At 47.1% G+C, this 21,772-nt stretch overlaps 1 protein-coding gene across 1 annotated transcript; it reads left to right on the forward strand.

Moving 5' to 3' along the window:
- Window positions 1–257: 257 nt before the first annotated feature.
- On the forward strand, window positions 258–17,777 carry LOC144482863 (uncharacterized). The gene is made up of 5 exons (XM_078201703.1): window positions 258–316; window positions 4,238–5,188; window positions 8,139–8,310; window positions 10,601–11,380; window positions 16,713–17,777. The coding sequence occupies exons 2-5, from the start codon at window positions 4,347–4,349 to the stop codon at window positions 17,775–17,777; spliced, it is 2,859 nt and encodes a 952-aa protein (XP_078057829.1). The 5' UTR covers window positions 258–316; window positions 4,238–4,346.
- Window positions 17,778–21,772: the final 3,995 nt, after the last annotated feature.

Here is a 21,772-nt window from a genome sequence, read left to right on the forward strand (position 1 = left end):
GCCATCTTTCTCGGGGCGATGGGCAATAGTGCGCATGCGCGCTGCTCCCTGTCAGCAGGAGGAGAGAAAGTTGTGAATTTCTCTCCTGGACTGACAGTGATGGACTTTGGAAACTCCTTTTACAGGGAGTTAGAAGGGGAGGATTTACACACAGAAAACTCAACCCAAGAGAAATGTTTCTCGCTTAATTTCTATTCTTGACTGACAGTGATGATCTATTTTTTACAGGAAATTTGATGACAAAATTTGAAGTGAAACTCAAACCAGACATCAGACCAAAACCTGCCAGAGTCACTCCATTCATCAGAACCTGATTGTAAGTGTGTCTGTAGAAAAAGATTCAAACATCTGTGTGGCTGGAAATACGGAACAATAATGTCATGGAAGGATTTGCAAACAAAGATGCAATGTTTTAAATTGAGTTGTTTAACCGGGAGCCTGTGTGGGTCAGTGTTTTAAAGTTTATTTATTACTGTCACAAGTAGGCTTAGCCTACATTAACACTGCAAGTTGCTGTAAAATTCCCCTAGTTGTCACACTCCGGAACTTGTTCGGGTCAATGCACCTAACCAGCAAGCCTTTCTGACTGTGGGAGGAAACCCATGCAGACATGGGGAGAATGTGCAGACTCCACACACACAGTCACCCAAGCCATGAATTGAACCCAGGTCCCTGGCACTGTGAGGCAGCAGTGCTAACCACTGCAGCCCCATGGTGAGGACATGGTGATGGGTGAGTGTGTGGGACTTGATGCAGAGGACAGGGGTTTATATACACCAAAGTTTTTCATGGGTTAAATGAGGGACGCTGACAGTCAAGTCTAAAGAAAATAAAGGAATGAATGAAAGTTCTCGAAACATCAGCTGAGACAGGGATTTAGCGAAACTCATGTTGGTAATGAATAGATGAGGCTGTCCGGTCAAGTCAGGAGGGAATGCATGAAATTTTCAGAAACAATACTAAGACAGGGCCAGGGTGAGCCATGTTAGTGGGATATGTTATATACAGGAGGGGTGGAAGGTAACTTATTCCACATTGATTTCTCATCTCACATCTGTCTGTGACCAGAAAGATGTTTTTGATTTGATTCGTCCTTTATAAGCAGTGGCATACTACCCAATACTTCAAGGCTTACTCCTGCTCGTAATTCATACATCCGTATGTATGTTCACTAATGTCCTTTAGGGAAGGAAATGGGTAAGATGGCTATAGAGGGATATGGGCCAAATGCGGGCAATTGGGACTAGCTTAGGGGTTTTAAAAAAGGGGTGGCATGGACAAGTTGGGCCGAAGGGCCTGTTTCCATGCTGTTAACCTCTATGACTCTAAGTGAGAATTAACTTTAGTTTACTCACAGACACTCCAAATGTGGTAACTCAATGTTGCACCATTTGATTTGATTTATTATTGTCTCACAAAGTTTATTTATTAGTCACAAGTAGACTTACATTCATACTGCGATGAAGGTGCTGTGAAAATCCCCTCGTCGCCAAGCTCTGGCACCTGTTCAGAGGGAGAATTTTAGCATGGCCAATTAACCTCACCTGCACATCTTTGGAGTGTGGGAGGAAACCAGAGCATCCGGAAGAAACCCACGCAGACACAGGGAGAACATGCAAACTCCACACAGACAGTGAGCCAAGCCGGGAATCGAATCTGGGTCCCCAGTGCTGTGAGGCAGCAGTGCTAACCACTGTGTCACCATGTAATAGTATGAAGTGAAAAGTATTGTTTCTTGCATACCATAGATAGAGGAAGAAAGGAGAGAGTGCAGAATGTTGTGTTACAGTCAGAGCTAGGGTGTAGAGAAAGATCAACTTAATGAAAGTAGGCCCATTCAAAAGTTTGATGGCAGCAGGGAAGAAGCTGTTCTTGAATCGATTGGTACGGGACCTCAGACTTTTGTATCTTTTTCCCGACGGAAGAAGTTGGAAGAGAGAATGTCTGGGATGTGTGGGGTCATTGATTATACTGGCTGCTTTTCCGAGGTCGCGGTAAGTGTAGACAGAGTCAATGGTTGGGAGGCTGGTTTGCGTGATGGACGAGGCTTCGGTTATGACCCATTGTAGTTTCTTGCGTTCTTGGATAGAGCAGGAGCCTCGCCAAGCTGTGATACAACCAGAAAGAATGCTTTCTGTGGTGTATCTATAAAAGTTGGTGAAAATCATAACGGACATGCCAAATTTCCTTAGCTTCCTGAGAAAGCAGAGACATTGGTGGGCTTTCTTAGTTGTAGCATTGGCATGGAGGGACCAGGACAGGTTGTTGGTATCTGGTCGCCGAGAAACTCGAAGCTCTCGACCATTTCTACCTCATCCCTGTTGATGTAGACAGGGGCATGTTCCCCACTACGCTTCCTGAAGTCGATGACAATCTCCTTCATTTTGTTGACATTGAGGGAGAGATTATTGTTGCTGCACCAGTTCACCAGATTCTCTATCTCATTCCTGTTCTCTGTCTCATCACTGTTTGAGAAATGACCCACTGCGGTGGTGTCATCAGCAATCATGAAAATCAAGTTGGGGGGGGAATTTGGCCACACAGTCATAGGTGTATAAGGAGTATAGTAGGGGGCTGAGGACACAGCCTTGTGGGGTACCGGTTTTGAGGATGATCGTGGAGGAGGTGTTGTTGCCTATTCTTACTGATCTGAGTGTTAGGAAGTCTTGGACCCAGTCGTAGAGAGAGGAGCTAAGGCCAGGCCATGGAATTTGGGGATGTGTTTCGTAGGAATAATGGTGTTGAAGGCTGAGCTGTAGTCAATAAATAGGAGTCTGAAATAGGTGCTTTGTTATTCAGGCGGTTCCCGGGTTGAGTGCAGGGCCAGGGAGATGGTGTCTGCTGTGGACCTGTTGCGGTGGTTGTGAACTGTAGTGGATCCAGGCAGTCTGGGAGGCCGGACTGATTTGTGCCATGACTAACCTTTCGAAGCACTTCATAATGATGGATGCATTCATATATAGAAGATGGACAGAGAAAGGAAAGATTTACAGTGCAGAGATCACAGAGAACAATTGTGTTTCACATGATCCAGAATCAAAATGTCGCTCTGGGAGAATGAGGTGTGAGTTTCTTTGTGTCTCCCAGATTGCTCCATTTGTTCAGGGGTCAGAAACACACACAGATTCAGCTATTTCTCCCATTTTAATAATTTTAGAAATAGCTATGAGGATATCAATACATGTTTTCAAAGAAGTATGCAGTGTGAGGTCCCAGCCCCCTCACCGATGGAAACCCATTCTTGGAGATGGAACAGGTGTGTGGTTGGAAGGGCATCGGGGGTGGGGGGTGAGACCCAGAGTAATGTTCTGGGAACTGAGGTTCAAATCCTGCCATGGCAGGTGGTGGAATTTACATTGAATACAAGTTTGAATTTGAAAGGCTAATGATGAGCAAAAAAATCATTATTGATTATCATAAAAACCCATTGGGTTCACTGGTGCTGTTTAGGGAAAAACAAATCTGCCATCTTCACCTGGTCTGGCCTACATGTATCTCCAGATCTGCAATGTGGTTGAATCTTAAATTCCCTCTGATATGGCACAGCAAGCCACTCAGTTGTACCCAACTAGTACAAAGTTACTAAAAAGGTATGGAAATGGGCAGACCAGGCATAGGCCTTGGCACGGGAAACGGCCTTGTCGACCCTGCAAAGTCAGATTTAGAAAATAAATATTTGAAGCTGGTTGTAAACAGCCTGCTTCAGCACCAGAGTGGGATGGTGTCAGTGTCCACGGGGTGGAGTTTGTAGCACGGACTGAAGACAATCGTTTCATGTTTCTCACTCTTTAAATGGAGGAAACTTCTCCGAATCCAGGACAGGATCTCAGTCCAGTCGCGATGCTGTGTGACTTTGAGGTGATGATGTTCACATTCACCTGTGAACCTGGTCTTTCTAAATGGTGGAGGTTGAGGGTTTGGGAGTTTCTATCTGGTTGTAGATGTATCCACTCCTTCACCTCTTCTCCTCCCACATCTCTTAATCCCGCCCATCCGCTGCCTCTTCACATTGAAGCTCTGGTCTTGTATAGGTTCAGACTGGCTCAAAGGTTCCCTTCCCTGAAGGACATTAGTGAACCAGTTGGGTTTTTATGACAATCCATCAGTTTTCTTGGTCTCTTTTTCCCAGTGCCGGCCCCACAAATTACCAGATTCATTCAGCTCCATTTCACAACCTGCCTTGGTGATTTTGTGGGTTTTCTCTCACTCTCTTTTCTTTTTTAAATCAATTTCACAGCATATTCAAAGGTGAGGATTTGCAGTCAGAAAACTGAAACCAAACATCACATCAGGATCAGACAGAGTCGCCCAATTTATCGTAATATGCGTATCATTGGATTTTGAACATGGAAGGAAAAAGCACCGCTCACAGTGGGGAGAAACTGTACACGTGTTCCGTGTGTGGACGAGGATTCAGCCGTTTATCTGGCCTGTCAAAACATAAATGCAGTCACGGTGGGGAGAAATTGTGGAAATGTGAGTGTTGTGGCAAGGGATTCAGTTCCCCATCAGAGCTGGAAATTCATCGACGGTGTCACACTGGGGAGAGACCGTTCACCTGCTCCGAGTGTGGGAAAGGATTCACTCAGTTGTCCCACCTGGTGAGACACCAGCGAATTCACACTGGGGAGAGACCTTTCACCTGCTCTGTGTGCAAGGTGGGATTCACTCAGTCAGCCCACCTGGTGTCACACCAGCGAGTTCACACGGGAGAGAGACCATTCACCTGCTCCGAGTGCAAAATGGGATTCACTCAGTCAACCCACCTGGTGACACACCAGCGAGTTCACACTGGGGAGAGACCATTCACCTGCTCCGAGTGTGGGAAGAAATTCAGCCGGTCGTTTCACCTTCTGATTCACCAGCGAATTCACTCTGGAGAGAGACCATTCACCTGCTCTGAGTGTGAGAAGGCATTCATTACATCAACAGAACTGTTGACACACCAGCGGATTCACACTGAGGATAACCCGTTCACCTGCTCCAAATGTGGGAAGGAATTCGCTAACTCTTCGAACCTGATCTGCCATCAACGGATTCACACTGACGAGAGACCTTTTAAATGCCCAGACTGTGGAAAGTGCTTTAAAAGTTTTGGGAACTTGATGACCCATCAACGGGTTCACACTCGAGTCCGTTCAGATGCTTTCACTGTGGGACTGAGTTCAGACAATCATCTCCTCTCACTGTAAACCAGCGAGTTCACACTGGGGAGAAACCATTCATCTGCTTCAAGTGTGGGAAAGGATTCAATCAGTCATCCAACGTGCTGACACACCAGCCAGATTGGAGTTTGCTGTTAATCACATCCAGAACTGAACTATATTTATTGGGGTCTGATGTTAACAATATCCAGTGCAGATTTAGATATTAGTATTCTGGGTTAAAAATAAAAAAACATCAACTTTGTTTTAATTTTTGAATGACTGCATCTTCATTTGGGAGGCTGGGATTATCCCCGTTTCGAGGGAACTAAGGAATAGACCATAAGCCGTAGGAGCAGCATTCGGCCATTCAGCCTTCATTATAACAATGATCCCATTGTGATTCCTGCTGATTGGGAAATGTGCGATATTGATGCCAGTCTGTCTTTCTTTAATTATCTTCAATCCCAGTCCTCTGGTTACTGACCCGCATCAGTGGAACAGTTTCTCCCGATCTGCTCTATCAAACCACCCGTCCCCACCCCGATCATCTTGAACAGATCCATGAAATCTCCATTTCAGCTTCTTTGTTCTAAAGGGAACACATTTGGGGGAGGCGATGTCTAATGGTATTATCGATAGACTATTAATCCAGAAACCCAGCTAATGTTCTGGGGACCTGGATTCGAATCCACATGTTGAAAAAGATGAACAGTGTCTGTGGTACCTGCTGGATGTGGTGCAGCACATTTCCCAGGACATTGGAGCAGTAATGAATGAGGCCAGGATGACAGATTCGAAACAACATTATATTCTTTATGCTTGAAACCTGTCTTAGAATTCTCTTCATTAACTGGACCATCAATGTGAGGGGAATTAGCATCTTCTGTAATTCCAGAACCCAGAGACACTGATTACCCAAGGATGTTGTTCTGTAATTTACACTATCCCCCAGCAGGGCTCTTCACCCAGGCTGACAAGAGGCAGCTCAGTGTTAGTGATTTGTCACTGCTGCTGTCCCAGATGTTGTTCAATATAGATTCAAGTTTAGAGAAAGGAGTGGAAATGGGTAATCAGAACTGCTCACTGTCCCTGACGGGTAATGGTTACTTGAATTTCTCAAACATCGTAGTTTGTAAAGCCACTGTTATTTCATCTCCAGTATTAGTCAGAATGGGCTATATTCTCCACATGATAGGGCTGGAATTATCTGTGTGGGTGTGTGTCTATGAATGAAGATGTCTGTTTGGTTGTGGGTATGTCTCTATGTTTGCCCATGTCTGTGTAAGAGACAGGGAGAGAGAGTGTGTTTGGATCTCTGTGTTTGGATATCTTTATGTGCTGCTTCTTCTTAGGTGCTTCCTCTCAAAGGTTCCTCTCCGGGTGATTTGAATAGAATCATTCAGAGATTCTGCATCCTGGGTGAATCCACAGGCTGACCATATGCTGTGTAAAACCTGACATCCACACCACCAGACCCCACTTTTCCTGGAACAACATCAAGTGTTTGCTGCTTTCCTGATCCTTCCTTTTCCCTCCCTTTTCAATTATATCACTTCTCATTATTCTGAATTTCAGAGAGGACAGACTCATCCCACTGAATGTCCTCCAAGGACAACCACCTCATCTCAGGAATCAATCCAGTGAAATTTAGTTGCACAAAGACAGTGAGCAAATAGAACAAAGACCAAAAGAGTGAAATAGAGACACAGACAGAGACTGTTAGAGTGAAAGAGACTGAGTGAGATTTACAGTCAGAGTCATACAGTGCAGAAAACACCCTTCGACCCATCGAGTCTGCACCAACAATAGCTACCACTAAACCCCATGCTAATCCCATTTTCCAGCACCTGTCCCAGATCCTTATCTGAATGCTATAATATTTCAAGTGCTCATCCAAATACTTTTTAAAGGTTGTTAAGTTTCCAGCCTCCACTACCTTCCCAGGCAGTTTATTACAGATTCCCACCACCCTCTGATTTTTTTTTTCTCAACTTCCCTCTGAATCTCTTGTCAGGCACCCTAAAACTATGTCCCCTCATGATTGACCCCCTCAACCAAGGGTTCTACTCACCCGATCCATATCCTTCATAATCTTATTCACCACAGTCATGTCCCCCTCAGCTTTCTCTGCTCTGCTCTAAACACTCCAAACCTATCCAGTCTCCTTATAGCTCAAATGTTCCATCCCAGGCAACATCCTGGTGAATCTCCTCTGTACCCCCTCCAGTGCAATCACATCCTTCCTGGAGTGAGGTGACTCGAACTGCACACGGTACTCCAGCTGTGGCCTAACCAACATTCTGTACAGCTCCAACATTATCTCTTTGTTCTTATACTGTATGCCACGACTGATAAAAGCAAGTGTCTCATATGCCTTCTTATCTATTCTATTCAGCTGCTCTGTTACCTTAAGTGAATAAGTACCCCAAGATCCCCATCTGCTCCTCTGATTTTACCTCGTGTCCTTCCATTCATTAATTATTTCTTTGTCTTGTTACTTCTTCCAAAGTGCATCACTTCGCACTTATCAAGATTAAATACCATATTTTTTTTATTCATTTGTGGGACATGGGCGTCGCTAGTTGGCCATCCCGAGTTGCCCTTAAGAAGGTGGTGGTGAGCTACCTTCTTGAATCACTGCAGCTCGTGTGCTGTGGGTTTACCTACAATGTGGTTAGGGAGGGAATTCCAGGATTTTGTCCCAGCGACTGTGACGGAATGGTGATATATTTTGAAGTCGACCACTGTTCTGCCCATGTGACCAACCCAACTATATTGTGCTGCAACCTACGACAGAGTGGGGAAGACTCTAAAAGGACCCTGGGTCTCTGGAATGCTCATCCAGTAACAATTCCACCATGCACATTGGTAGATGTATCAATTGGTTGAATAATTTTATATATTAACCCTGTAGTTCTGATCGTAATTGGATGACAAAGCACAATTTTGTGTTGAACATTATCTCCTTCCTATGGCGGTCCTCTTACCCAGCATTCGCAGCGAGAGAGAATGTGCCGTATTGTCACAAGAGCAGCCGCTTGCGCAGGCGCAGTACCTGATTCTGAGTGGAGCATGCGCTGTGCGGATTCGGACTGGCCCATGCGCAGTGTGGGTGCTGGAGCTGCAGGGAGGCGGGGAAGTGGGTGCAGAGGCTTCAGAAACAGTTAGTGGAGGAGGCCTCAAAACCCAGAATAAGGAACCCCCGGGCCCAAGTTTGCACCGACCCGGGGGGTAATTGCAGCAGCTCTAAAATCGGGGAGGTGGTGGTAATATCAGTGACACAGCCTCATGTTCTGGGGATGGGTTCAAGTCCCATCATGGAGCTGGGGGGGTTTAAATAGAATTCACAAAACGCTGGAAAATCTGGAATATAATTTCACTTGAGTAACCATTACAGCTGTGAACAATTTTAAAAACCCATCCTGTTTATTCATGGGAATCTGCTGTCTCTCCATAGACTTGTCAACATGCGATTCAGTCTCTAACTGCCCTCCTCAGGGGCAGGAAATAAATGCTGGTCTTGGCAATAAAACCACATCACATGAAATAGTGAAGGAGAAACACTGATAGACTTGGGTTAATGGATGTCATCTTTCTCGGGAGCAGGACACAGGCACGGTTATCACTGTCCCTGTGAGAAAATGTGAATTTCTATCCTGGACTGACATTGATAGATTTTGGAGTCTCCTTTTCCAGAGGGTGAGAAGGGGAGGATTTACACACAGTAAACTCAAACCAAGTTTGCTTCAATTTTTAACTTTGGACTTTTTCTTACAGGATATTAGAAGCGCAGGAGTGGAAGGGAGAAAACTCAAACCAAACATCGCATCAGGATCCGACGCTATCGCCTAAATTAGTGTAATCTGAATATCATTGGGTTTTGAACATGGAGGGGGAAAGCACGGTTAACAGTGGAGAGAAACTGTACACGTGTTCTGTGTGTGGACGAACATTCAGCCGATCATCTGGCCTGTTGAAACATAAATGCAGTCACAACAGGGAGAAACAATGGAAATGTGGAGACTGTGGGAAGAGATTCAGATTTCCATCTGAACTGAAAACTCATCGACACAATCACACTGGAGAGAGACGACACAAAACTGGCAGGACTTGCAGATAGTGAGGAACATTGTCAGAGGCTACAGAAGGATATAGATAGGCTGGAAATTTGGGCAAGGAAATGGCAGATGGAGTTCAATCCTGATAAATGAGAAGTGATGCATTTTGGTGGGAATAATGTAGGGAGGAGCTACACGATAAATGGAAGAACCATAAAGGGTGTAGAGTCGCAGAGGGACCTGGGTGTGCAAGTCCACAGATCTTTGAAGGTGACGTCACAGGTGGAGAAGGTGGTGAAGAAGGCATATGGCATGCTTGCCTTTATAGGAGGGGGCATAGAGTATAAGAGTTGGGGTCTGATGTTGCAGATGTATAGAACGTTGGTTCGGCCGCATTTGGAATACTGCGTCCAGTTCTGGTCGCCACACTACCAGAAGGACGTGGAGGCTTTGGAGAGAGTACAGAGGAGGTTTACCAGGATGTTGCCTGGTATGGAGGGGCTTGGTTATGAGGAGAGATTGGGGAAACTGGGGTTGTTCTCCTTGGAAAGACGGAGGATGAGGGGAGACTTAATAGAGGTGTATAAAATTATGAAAGGCATAGATAGGGTGAACGGTGGGAAGCTTTTCCCCGGGTCGGTGGTGACGTTCACGAGGGGTCATAGGTTCAAGGTGAAGGGGGGGAGGTTTAACACAGATATCAGAAGGACATATTTCACACAGAGGGTCGTGGGGGCCTGGAATGTGTTGCCGGGCAAGGTGGTGAAGGCGGACACACTGGGAACGTTTAAGACTTATCTAGACAGCTATATGAACGGAGTGGGAATGGAGGGATACAAAAGAGTGGTCTAGTTTGGACCAGGGAGCGGCGCGGGCTAATTGTTCCTTGTTTCTCGTTTCAAGGCTTCATTCTATGATCATCTTGCTGGTGCCAGTACAGAGCGAGACTGCGGATAGTTGGGAACCTGTCTCGGGGGCAGGGAATTCATATGGTGTTTGTGGAAGTGGAAATGACTAGGGTTGGGAAGCATTTTCCGATCAGGGCCATTGTGATCTCCTGGACTCGTTTCGATCGCCTCAGGGGGTCGGAGAGGAATTTCCCAGATTCTTTTTCCCCATATTGGCCCTGGGGTTTTCACTCTGGGTTTTCGCCTCTCCCTGGAGATCACATGGTCTGGAATGGGGGGGTGGGGGTGAGTTAATAGGTTGTGATGAACAAAGCATCGTAGCTGTGAGGGACAGCTCGGTGGATAGGATATTGGTATGTAGATAGGCTGGAAAATTGGGCGGGGATCCTGGATTCAGGATTCAATCCTGGACCGGGGAGCGGCGCGGGCTTGGAGGGCCGAAGGGCCTGTTCCTGTGCTGTATTGTTCTTTGTTCTTGAGACCATTCACCTGCTCTGAGTGTGGGAAGGGATTCACTACCTCATCCATCTTGCTGACACACCGGCGAGTTCACACTGGGGAGAGACCGTTCACCTGCTCCAAGTGTGGGATGGGATTCATTTGTTCATCGCATCTGCTGAAACACTGGTGGGTTCACACTGGGGAGAGGCCATTCAACTGTCATGAGTGTGGGAAGGGATTCGCTACCTCATCAATCCTGCTGACACACCAGAGAGTTCACACTAGAGAGAGACCATTCAGATGCTCTGATTGTGGGAAGGGATTCCCTACCTCTTCTATCCTGCTGAAACACCAGCGAGTTCACACTGGAGAGAGCCCGTTCACCTGCTCTGAGTGTGGAAAGGGATTCACTGATTCATCCGACCTGCTGAAACACCAGAGAATTCATAATGGGGAGAGGCCATTTATCTGCTCCGAATGTGGAAAGGGATTTACCCAGTCATTCAACCTCCTAAAACACCAGCGAGGTCACACCGGAGAGAAGCCGTTCACCTGCTCTGAGTGTGGGAAGGGCTTCAGTCAGTCATTCATCTTGTTGAAACACCAGCGAGTTCACACTGGGGAGAGGCCATTCACTTGCTCCAGTTGTGGGAAGGGATTTATTGATTCATCCACCCTGCAGAGACACCAGCGAGTTCACACCGGGGAGAGACCATTCACCTGCTCTGATTGTGGTAAGAGATTCAGTCAATCATCCAACCTGGTAAAGCACCAGCGAATTCACACTGGGGACAAGCCATTCACCTGCTCCGTGTGTGGGAAGGGATTCACTCAGTCACCTCACTTGCTGAAACACCAGCGTGTTCACGAGTGACTGCAAGGACTGGATTTTGCTCTTAATCACATCAAGGTCCTGACTATTTTCATTGGTGTCTGTTTCTGCTGATAAATCCTAGCCCAGCTGGAAGGTTTATATTTTGGGTGGAACTCAAATACACAAGCTTTATGTTCAACACAGTGTGATGAATGCTTTTAATACCTCAAACATGTTAGTTCCATTTGAAGGGCTTCCCCCTCTCCCGTCTCCTCCATCCTCACCTCCAACAAGTGTGAGGAGCTCATGGAGCTTCTTTGTCACCAAGATTGAGACAATCTGATCAGCTGTCTCTGCTCCTTCCCTCTCTTCCATTCGCCCACCGGGCCAAACTGTCTTTAAATTTCCTTCTGGCCTGACTCTTGAACTCATAAATACAAACAGGAAGTGCTGTAAAAACACGCGGGTCTGACAGCACCTCTGGCGAGAGAAACAGATTTAATGTTTTGGGAGGCACGGTAGCACAGTGGTTAGCACTGCTGCTTCACAGCGCCAGGGACCCAGATTTGATTGCCGGCTTGGGTCACTGTCTGTGTGGAGTTTGCACATTCTCCCCGTGTCTGCGTGGGTTTCCTCCAGGTGCTCCGGTTTCCTCCCACATTCTGAAAGACGTGCTGGTTAGACGCATTGACCCGAACAGCTTGTCTGGACTTGCAGAATCTCACTGGCTGTCCTGTCTGGAGACAATACACATCTCTTTAACGTGTGCTTAATGCTCCCTCCATTCACATTGTTTGTACCTTTAAGACTTGAATATCTGTAAAGACTGCATTCCAATCATTATTCTGTAAATTGAGTTTGTGTCTCTGTATACCCTATTAGTGAGCATTTCTCCACTCCACCTGACGAAGGGGCAGCGCTCCAAAAGCTAGTGGCATTTGCGACCAAATAAACCTGTTGGACTTTAACCTGGTGTTGTTAAACTTCTTATTGTCTTTACCCCAGTCAACGCCGGCATCTCCACATCATGGATTCAGTTCTCCAGCTCCTGTCTGCAGACTGAATAAAACCAATGGGTCTTATTGGGGGTGTTGGGGCCTCCAGCGGGTGTTTGTGAATCCTCCCCGCCCACCTCCCAGGGTTTCCTTCCTTCCCAGAGATCAGAGTCCTCATTGATTTGAGGCCAAAGTGTAACCTCTTATTTATTGTCCCCCTCCCCCATCCTCTGATGTGAACCATCCTCCAGTGGCTGAGCCAGGATGGGGCCGTTAACCTGGGCCTGTTCCCGGGAGGGAGGGAGGGAGGGAGAAGCCCCGCAGCTGCAAACCAGGGAGCTGACAATGATTCGGAAGGGTTTGCGGATCCACAAAGTGTTTCCAAATCCTCCCAGCCACCGCCTAACGCTGACTCCGCTTCTCCGGGACAAACAACCGCCAAGGACAGCAATGACACTGCGCATGCTCCACATCACAATGCCCGGCACTGATTGACGGCAGCTCCGGACCAATAGGAAGAGGGGGCGGGGCTGGAGGACTGAGCGGGAGCGGCTGGTCCTCCGACCAATCAGAGTGAATGAGGGGCGGGACCTGAAGCATGCGCAGTGCGGGTAATGGCGACGGACAGACGGATGGTTTTAACTTGGAAGCGAGAGCAATACGAGGTAGAGGGCGGCGCGCGGGGAATGATAAATGTGGCGGGTGGGTGGAGAGGCTTTGTAAACATGTTGTTCAAACCCAAAACCAAACCCCAACCCCGGAAATGAACTTCCCGGTCCCCCCCTTTGTACCAAATGGAGCGGCAGCTTGTCGTGTTAGACCCGGGCTGACTGCCGCCATTGAGGCTGCATGTGGGAGGCCGGCAGGGATTGTGATCGGAGAGTGAAGCCCTGACGTCACAATGGAATGGGTGACAGTGTGACGTCACAATGGAATGGGTGAGGGTGTGATGTCACAATGGAATGGGTGAGGGTTCCAGATGAGCTGAGACTGGGCTGGAGTCGGGCGATGGCACTGACATGTGGCCCGGTGGCACAGTGGTTAGTGCAGCTGCCTAACAGCGCCAGGGACCCGGGTTCAATTCCAGCCTCGGGTCGCTGTCTGTGCAGAGTTTCTACATTCTCCCCGTGTCTGTGTGGGTTTCCTCCAGGTGTTCCGGTTTCCTTCCACAGTCCAAAGATGTGCCGGTTAGACGGATTGGCCATGATAAATTGCCACTTGGTATCGGGGAATTAACAGGTAAATATGTGGATAGGGCCTGGATGGGATTGTTGTCGGTGCAGGCTCGATGGGCTGAATGGCCTCCTTCTACACTGTATTTTATTATTCATTATTGTTAATTAATTACTATTAATGCTTCTATGAATGACGGTGGTCTCTGATGATGATGTGGACATGTGGCTGGAAGCTCATCTTGGGATGAACTATTTCACCCTGGTTGTGAACAGCCGGGTTCAGCCTCAAGACAGTTGCCAGGAGGAGAGATAAAGTTGTTGGCGAGGGAGTGGAGTTTGTAGTGGGGACTGAACACAATGGGTTCAGTCTTCCCAGAATTTATATGAAATAAATTTCTGATCTTTCAGTACTGGATGTCAGACAAGTCAGGATGGTGTGTGGGTTGGAGAGGAACTTGGAGCTGATGGTGTTCACAGGGTTTGGAAATTCTGTCAAAGTTCCTGTTGAGTTGTAGATGTATAAAATCTCTCCTCACCTCCGGCCTCTCCTACTTCTCTCTGTTTCCACTCAGAGTGTGGAGATGCCGGCGTTGGACTGGGGTAAGCACAGTAGGAAGTCTCACAACACCACGTTAAAGTCCAGCTGCCAAATAAACCACAGCAGGAGGTTTATTTGGTAGCACAAGCCACAAGCTTTTGGAGCGCAGCCCCTTCATCAGGTGAGTGGGAGTCGTGATCCCAAACAGGGCATATAAAGACACAAACTCAATTTACAAGATAATGGTTGGAATGTGAGTCTTTACAGGTAATCAAGTCTTAAAGGTACAGACAATGTGAGTGGAGAGAGGATTAAGCACAGATTAAAGAGGTGTGTATTGTCTGCATGTGGAGATGCAGGCGTTGGACTGGGGTAAACACAGTAAGGAGTCTAACAACACCAGGTTAAAGTCCAACAGGTTTATTTGGTAGCAAATGCCACTAGCTTTCGGAGCGCTGCTCCTTCATCAGATGAAGGACAGTTAGCGAGATTTTGCAAGCCCAGGCAAGTTGTGGGGGGTTATAGATAGTGTGACATGAACCCAAGATCCCGGTTGAGGCCGTCCTCATGTGTGATTGACAGATCCATGCTCACTGCTTCCTGCCCTGGATGCAGAGTGCTGAAAATACTGCGGGTGCTGGAATCTGAAACAGAAACAGAAAATGCTGGAAATCTCAGCATCTGTGGAGAGAGAATAGAGTTAATACTTCCCGTCTGGATGATCACAGATGCTGCCAGACCTGCTGAGGTTTTCCAGCACTTCCTGTTTTTGATTAACTGAAGGTTCAGCAGGGAACGAAGCAGCGAACTGAACACACTGAACCCAGGAGGAAGGGGTGACGCAGGATAAGGGACAAGCGCAGCTCAGTGAGGCTCTGCAAAGTCCAGCAACTCATCCACATTGAGAGCTGAGAGCGCCAAGGGGGAGGGGAAGGAGAAACTATTTGGGGCACAGCAGGAGGTCACCCCTCCCCCCACTCTGGTTCCACATCCCTCCCACACCTGGGCAAGGTTGGCTCAAGGTGCAGGAAGCTGCAAGCTGAGAGGCTGAGCTGTGAACTGGGCCGGGTTGGGGGTTGAGTGACAGTCCTGGGGCTATTTCAGGACAGGAACAGCCACAGATTCCCCCTTTTTCCTGGGACGTTTCACTGGAGCTGTGTTGGTGAGTGTTTGTGATCTGTGTCTCACTGTCTCGGTAATGGGGGTGGGTTGTAGATTGCTGTGAGTGTTAGACTAAATAACCTCTCCTCATGCTGCCAGTTCCAGTCTGCAGACTCCATTTCTCAGTCCAGTTTGCTGCTCTGTCTCTGTCTCTCTGTACTTTGCTGCAGTGCTCCACATTCTGAGCAACATCCAGCCCATTGTTATCACCCGAAATTTGCGGCAAACTCCCTTCACTGTGGCACAGTGGTTCGCACTGCTGCCTCACAGTGCCAGGGTTCGACTCCAGCCGTGGGTGTGTGACTGTCAGTGTGGAGTTTGCACAGTAAGAAGTCTCACAATATCAGGTTAAAGTCCACTAAGTTATTTGGAATCAATGCAAATTACTGCGGATTCTGGAATCTGAAACCAAAAGAGAAAATGCTGGAAAACCTCAGCAGGTCTGGCAGCATCTGTAAGGAGAGAAAAGAACTGACATTTTGAGTCCAGATGACCGTTTGTCAAAGCTGCTCCTTCATCAGCTCTCCAAAAGCTCGTAGTTCCAAATAACCTGGTGTTGTGAGACTTCTTACTGTGCCCACCCCAGTCCAACATCTCCACCTCAGGTGTGGAGTTTGCACAATCTCCCCCAGTCTGTGTGCATTTCCTCTGGGTGCTCTGGTTTCCTCTCACTGATGTGGAGATGCCGGCGTTGGACTGGGGTAAACACAGTAAGAAGTTTAACAACACCAGGTTAAAGTCCAACAGGTTTATTTGGTAGCCACACAGAAGAAAAAGGTCAGGATGGGGATTCGCAGGGTCAGTGCGTGGGGTTACTGGGATAGGAGGTGAGCCTGGGAAAGATGCTCTCAGAGTCAGTACAGACTCAATGGGTAAAATGGCCTCTTCCTGCACTGTCAGGATTCTATGATTAGTGAATTACGGTGAGCAACTTTTGAATAGAGGGGTTTCTGGGGCGCAGAGCATTGTGGGAAATGTGACTGCCATTAGTCAGTGCCTGACTCCAGATGTTTCATTATAGACTGAGGGCAAGTCAGCAACCTGAGTCCTCAATAATGTTTGTAACTCTCACAGGCTGCCCAGTCTGCTGAATATCTCGATGATCCTCAGTTCCTGGCCTCCTGCGTGTTTTATTTTTATTGTTGCTTCGGTCTGGACTCTATTCATCACCTGTCTCTATGGGTTTTCTCTCAATCCCCTTTTTTGTGTTTTGAATCAGCTTCAAAGGGACTAGAAGGGGACGATTTGCAGTCAGGAAACTGAAAGTAAATATCATATCAGGAACTGCCAGAGTCGTCTAATTTATCATAACTGAATATCAGTGGATTTTGAACATGGAAGGAAAAAGCACTATTCACAGTGGGGAGAATCCGTACACGGGTTCTGTGTGTAGACGAGGCTTCAGCCGATCCTCTGGCCTGTCAAAACGTAAGTGCAGTCACTCCATGGAAAAACTGTGGAAATGTGTGGACTGTGGGAAGGAATTTAATTCCCCATCCCAGCTGGAAACTCATCGGCGCAGTCACACTGGGGAGAGGCCGTTCACCTGCCCTGAGTGTGGGAAGGGATTCACTCAGTCATCCCACCTACTTACTCATCAGCGAGTTCACACTGATGAGAGACCTTTCCAATGCTCAGACTGTGGGAAGTGCTTCAAAAGTTCTTGGGAACTGATGTCCCATCAACGTGTTCACACTGATGAGAGACCATTCAGGTGCTCCCACTGTGGGATTGGGTTCCAGCATTCACATAACCTCACTGTACACCAGCGAGTTCACACTGGGGAGAGACCATTCACCTGCTCCGCGTGTGGAAAGGGATTCACTCGGTCATCCCAACTATTGACACACCAGCGAGTTCACACTGGGGAGAGACCTTTTAAATGCTCTGACTGTGAGAAGTGCTATAAAAGTTCTGATGAACTGATGTCCCATCAACGTGTTCACACTGATGAGAGACCATTCAGGTGCTCTCACTGCGGGGCTGGGTTCAAGCGATCATATGACCTCATTCCACACCAGCGCATCCACACTGGGGAAAGGCCATTCACCTGCTCCGAGTGTGGAAAGGGATTCACTCGGTCATCCCGCCTGCTGCAACACCAGCGAGTTCACACTGGGGAGAGGCCATTCACGTGCTCCTACTGTGGGAAGGGATTCACTCGGTCATCCCACCTATTGACACACCAGCGAGTTCACACCGGGGAGAGACCTTTTAAATGCTCTGACTGTGAGAAGTGCTATAAAAGTTCTGATGAACTGATGTCCCATCAACGTGTTCACACTGATGAGAGACCGTTCAGGTGCTCTCACTGTGGGACTGGGTTCAGGCGATCATATGATCTCATTCTACACCAGCGCACCCACACTGGGGAAAAGCCATTCACCTGCTCTGAATGTGGGAAGGGATTCATTCAGTCCTCCACCCTGCTGAGACACAAGCGAGCTCACACTGGGGAGAGGCCATTCAGCTGCTCTGAGAGTGGGAAGAGATTCACTCGGTCATCCCACCTACTTAGACACCAAAGAATTCACGAGTAACCACAGTGATTGGAATCTGCTGCTAATCCTATCCAGGACTGTAATATGTTCATTGCGTTTGTTTTTGTTGATGTTAATGAACTCCAGCCAGTTATACTGTTTAATATTCTGAATAAAAGTCAAATAAATTATCTTTGTGTTCAGTACTGTGAATCTTTTTAATATCATCAGCACAACTGAATTCCTTTTGAGTTGCTCTCCCATTGTCCCTCATCCAGCTTCACCTCCCCACAAGTGCTCATTGGGAATAAAACTCACAATCTTCTTTGTCACTAAGTTTGAGACAATCCAATCAGCTGTCTCTACTGCTTCCCTCCTTCCCCTAACCCACTGGAACAAACCTCCTCTAACGCTCCCCTTTGTCTGAGCTCTGAACTCTCATCTTGCTGCAGTTTCTCTCCTGCCTCCCCTCATGTCCTCTTAGAGCTCATCTTGCCCATGAGACCCATCTCTTGATCCCTCAATCCTATTCCCACTGTCCTACTGACAGCACAACTTCTCCATATCAGCTGATATTGTCAATATCTTCCTCTCCTTCAAATCCGATATCATCACCCACTTCTCAATAAAATATCTTTGACACATGCCCTTGTAAACTACCATCCCATCTCCCTTTCCTCTCTAAAGTCCTTGAATGTTTTACCTTCCACATATTGTAACTTGTTTTCCCTTTATCATTGTGTATAGTAAAGTTTATTTTGTTTGTGCAGAATCTGTGGAATCTTTTGCCTTTATTCACTTGTTAAGTGTCTTGAATCTCCACCGCTGTCAATTTTATACAAACTCACCCAAATCTAAAAACTATTTTGTGGGAATTGGGGGAATAGAACAGAAGATGGGTTTCTGCTGCTAAGTTACAATCCCAGCTGATGTTACTTCTGGACTTCTGGACAGGAAGGTCCCAGAATAAAATCCTGGCTCAATTGACCATAACTTTTACCTTTTTGTTTTAGAAATGTTTAATGATGGATTCCAGCATTTTCCCAACTACGGATGTTAAGCTAACCGGGCTGTAGTTACCCGCCTTTTGTCTACCTCCTTTTTTAAACAGTGGCATCACATTAGCTGTTTTCCAATCAGCTGGCACATCCCCAGAGTCCAGTGAATTTTGATAAATTACAACCAACGCATCTGCTATTACTTCTGCCATTTCTATCAGGACCCTGGGATGCATTCCATCCGGGCCCGGGGACTTGTCTACCTTTAGTCCCATTAGCCAACCAAGCACTACCTCTTTAGTAATAGTAATCGTTTTAAGGACCTCACCCCCTATAGTCCCACAACCGTCAATTTTCGGTAAGCTATTTGTGTCCTCTACCGTGAAGACCGACACAAAAAACTTGTTTAAGGCCTTGGCCATTTCCTCGTTTCCCATTATTCAATCCTCCTTCTCGTCTTCTAAGGGTCCAACATTTACTTTAGCTACTCTTTTCCTTTTTATACATTTGTAAAAACTTTTGCTATCAGTTTTTATATTTTGTGCTAGTTTAGTTTCATAATCTATCTTTCCTTTCTTTCTCGCTTTCTTAGTCGTTCTTTGTTGTTTTTTAAAGCTTTCCCAACCTTCTAATCCCCCACTAGTTTTGGCCACTCTGTACGCATCGGTTTTTAATTTAATACTCTCCTTTATTTCCTTAGTTATCCACGGCTGGTTATCCCTTTTCTTACATTCCTTCTTTAACATAGAAACATAGAAAACTGCAGCACAAAACAGGCCCTTCGGCCCCACAAGTTGTGCCGAACATATCCCGACCTTTTAGGCCTACCTATAACCCTCCATCCTATTAAGTCCCATGTACTCATCCAGGAGTCTCTTAAAAGACCCTACTGACTTTGCCTCCACCACCACTGACGGCAGCCAATTCCATTCGCCCACCACCCTCCATGTGATAAACTTCCCCCGAACATCTCCCCTGCACCTACACCCCAGCACCTTAAACCTGTGTCCTCTCGTAGCAGCCATTTCCACCCTGGGAAAAAGCCTCTGAGAGTCCACCCGATCTATGCCCCTCAACATCTTATATACCTCTATTAGGTCTCCCCTCATCCTACGTCTCTCCAAGGAGAAAAGACCGAGCTCCCTCAGCCTATCCTCATAAGGCATGCCACTCAATCCAGGCAACATCCCTGTAAATCGCCTCTGCACCCTTTCAATCTTTTCCACATCCTTCCTGTAATGAGGCGACCAGAACTGAGCACAGTACTCCAAGTGGGGTCTGACGAGGGTCTTATATGGCTGCATCATTATCCCCGGACTCCGAAACTCAATCCCTCGATTGATAAAGGTCAGCACACCATACGCCTTCTTAACCACCTCCTCTACTTGTGGGGCCGATTTTAGAGCCCTATGGACCCGGACCCCAAGGTCCTTCTGATCCTCTACAGTACTAAGAGTCTTTCCCTTTATATTGTACTCCTTCATCCCATTTGACCTGCCAAAATGGACCACTACGCATTTATCTGGGTTGAAGTCCATCTGCCACTTCTCTGCCCAGACTTGCATCCTATCTATGTCCCTCTGTAACTTCTGACATCCCTCCAGACTATCCACAACCCCACCAACCTTCGTGTCGTCGGCAAACTTACCAACCCATCCCTCCAATTCCTCATCCAGGTCATTTATGAAAATGACAAACAGCAAGGGTCCGAGAACAGATCCCTGGGGCACACCACTGGTGACCAACCTCCATTTAGAAAAAGACCCATCTATACCTTCATCTTGCCTCCTTTGGGCAAGCCAGTTCTGGATCCACAGGGCAGCAGCCCCTTGGATCCCATGCCCTCTCACTTTTTCGAGAAGCCTTGCATGGGGGACCTTATCAAACGCCTTGCTAAAATCCATATAAACCACATCTACCGCTTTCCCTTCGTCAATGTGTTTAGTCACATTTTCGAAGAACTCCACCAGGCTCGTAAGGCACGATCTGCCTGTGACAAAGCCATGCTGAGTATTCTTGAGCATACTAAACCTCTCTAAATGCTCATAAATCTTGTCCCTCAGGATCTTCTCCATCAGCTTACCAACCACTGAGGTTAGACTCACCGGTTGGTAATTTCCTGGGCTATCCCTATTCCCCTTCTTGAAAATAGGAACCACATCCGCAATCCTCCAATCCTCCGGCACCTCTCCCGTCTCCATCGACGACGCAAAGATCATTGCCAGAGGCTCTGCAATCTCTTCCCTCACCTCCCACAGTAACCTGGGGTACATCTCATGCGGACCCGGCGACTGATCTATCTTGATGCCATTCAAAGATTCCAGCACAACCTCTTTATTAAAGTCCACATACTCAATCTTTTCAGTCCACCGCAAGCCCACAGTACATCCATCCATGTCCTTCTCCTCTGTGAAAACCGAGGCAAAATACTCATTAAGCACCTCTGCCATTTCTACTGGTTCCGTACTGATTTTCCCGCCTTCACCTTTTATAGGCCCTATTCCTTCACGTCTCATCCTTTTACTCTTCACATATTTATAGAACGCCTTAGGGTTTTCCTTAATTCTACTTGCCAAGGCTTTCTCGTGACCCCTACTGGCTCTCCAAACTTCCTTCTTTAGTCCCTTCCTACAAGCCGTATACTCTTCTAAATCCCTATCTTCGCCAAGCTCTCTGAGCCTTTTGTACGCTTCCTTTCTTCTCGACTTGGTCCCGCACAGCTTTCGTGCACCATGGTTCCTTTAACCTACCAACTCCTCCCTGTCTGCTCGGAACATTGTCCTGTAGAACCCTAGACAGACATTCCTTGAAAAACTGCCACCTCTCTTCAGTAGATTTCCCCGAGAATCCCTCCTTCCAATTTACTCCTCTAATTTGCTGCCTTATGTCTTCATATTTCCCCTTTATCACAGGAATATATTTTTGCTGACTACTGAGAAAAATCTCCTTAAATATCCGCCACTGTTGCTCAGCTGTCCGACCAACTAGTCTGCGCTCCCAGTCTACATTAGCCAATTCTGCCCTCATCCTATTGTACTCCCCTCTGTTCAAGCAGAG

The sequence above is a fragment of the Mustelus asterias genome, unplaced genomic scaffold, assembly GCF_964213995.1.
Source record: "Mustelus asterias unplaced genomic scaffold, sMusAst1.hap1.1 HAP1_SCAFFOLD_43, whole genome shotgun sequence".
NCBI classification, from domain to species: Eukaryota; Metazoa; Chordata; class Chondrichthyes; order Carcharhiniformes; family Triakidae; genus Mustelus; species Mustelus asterias.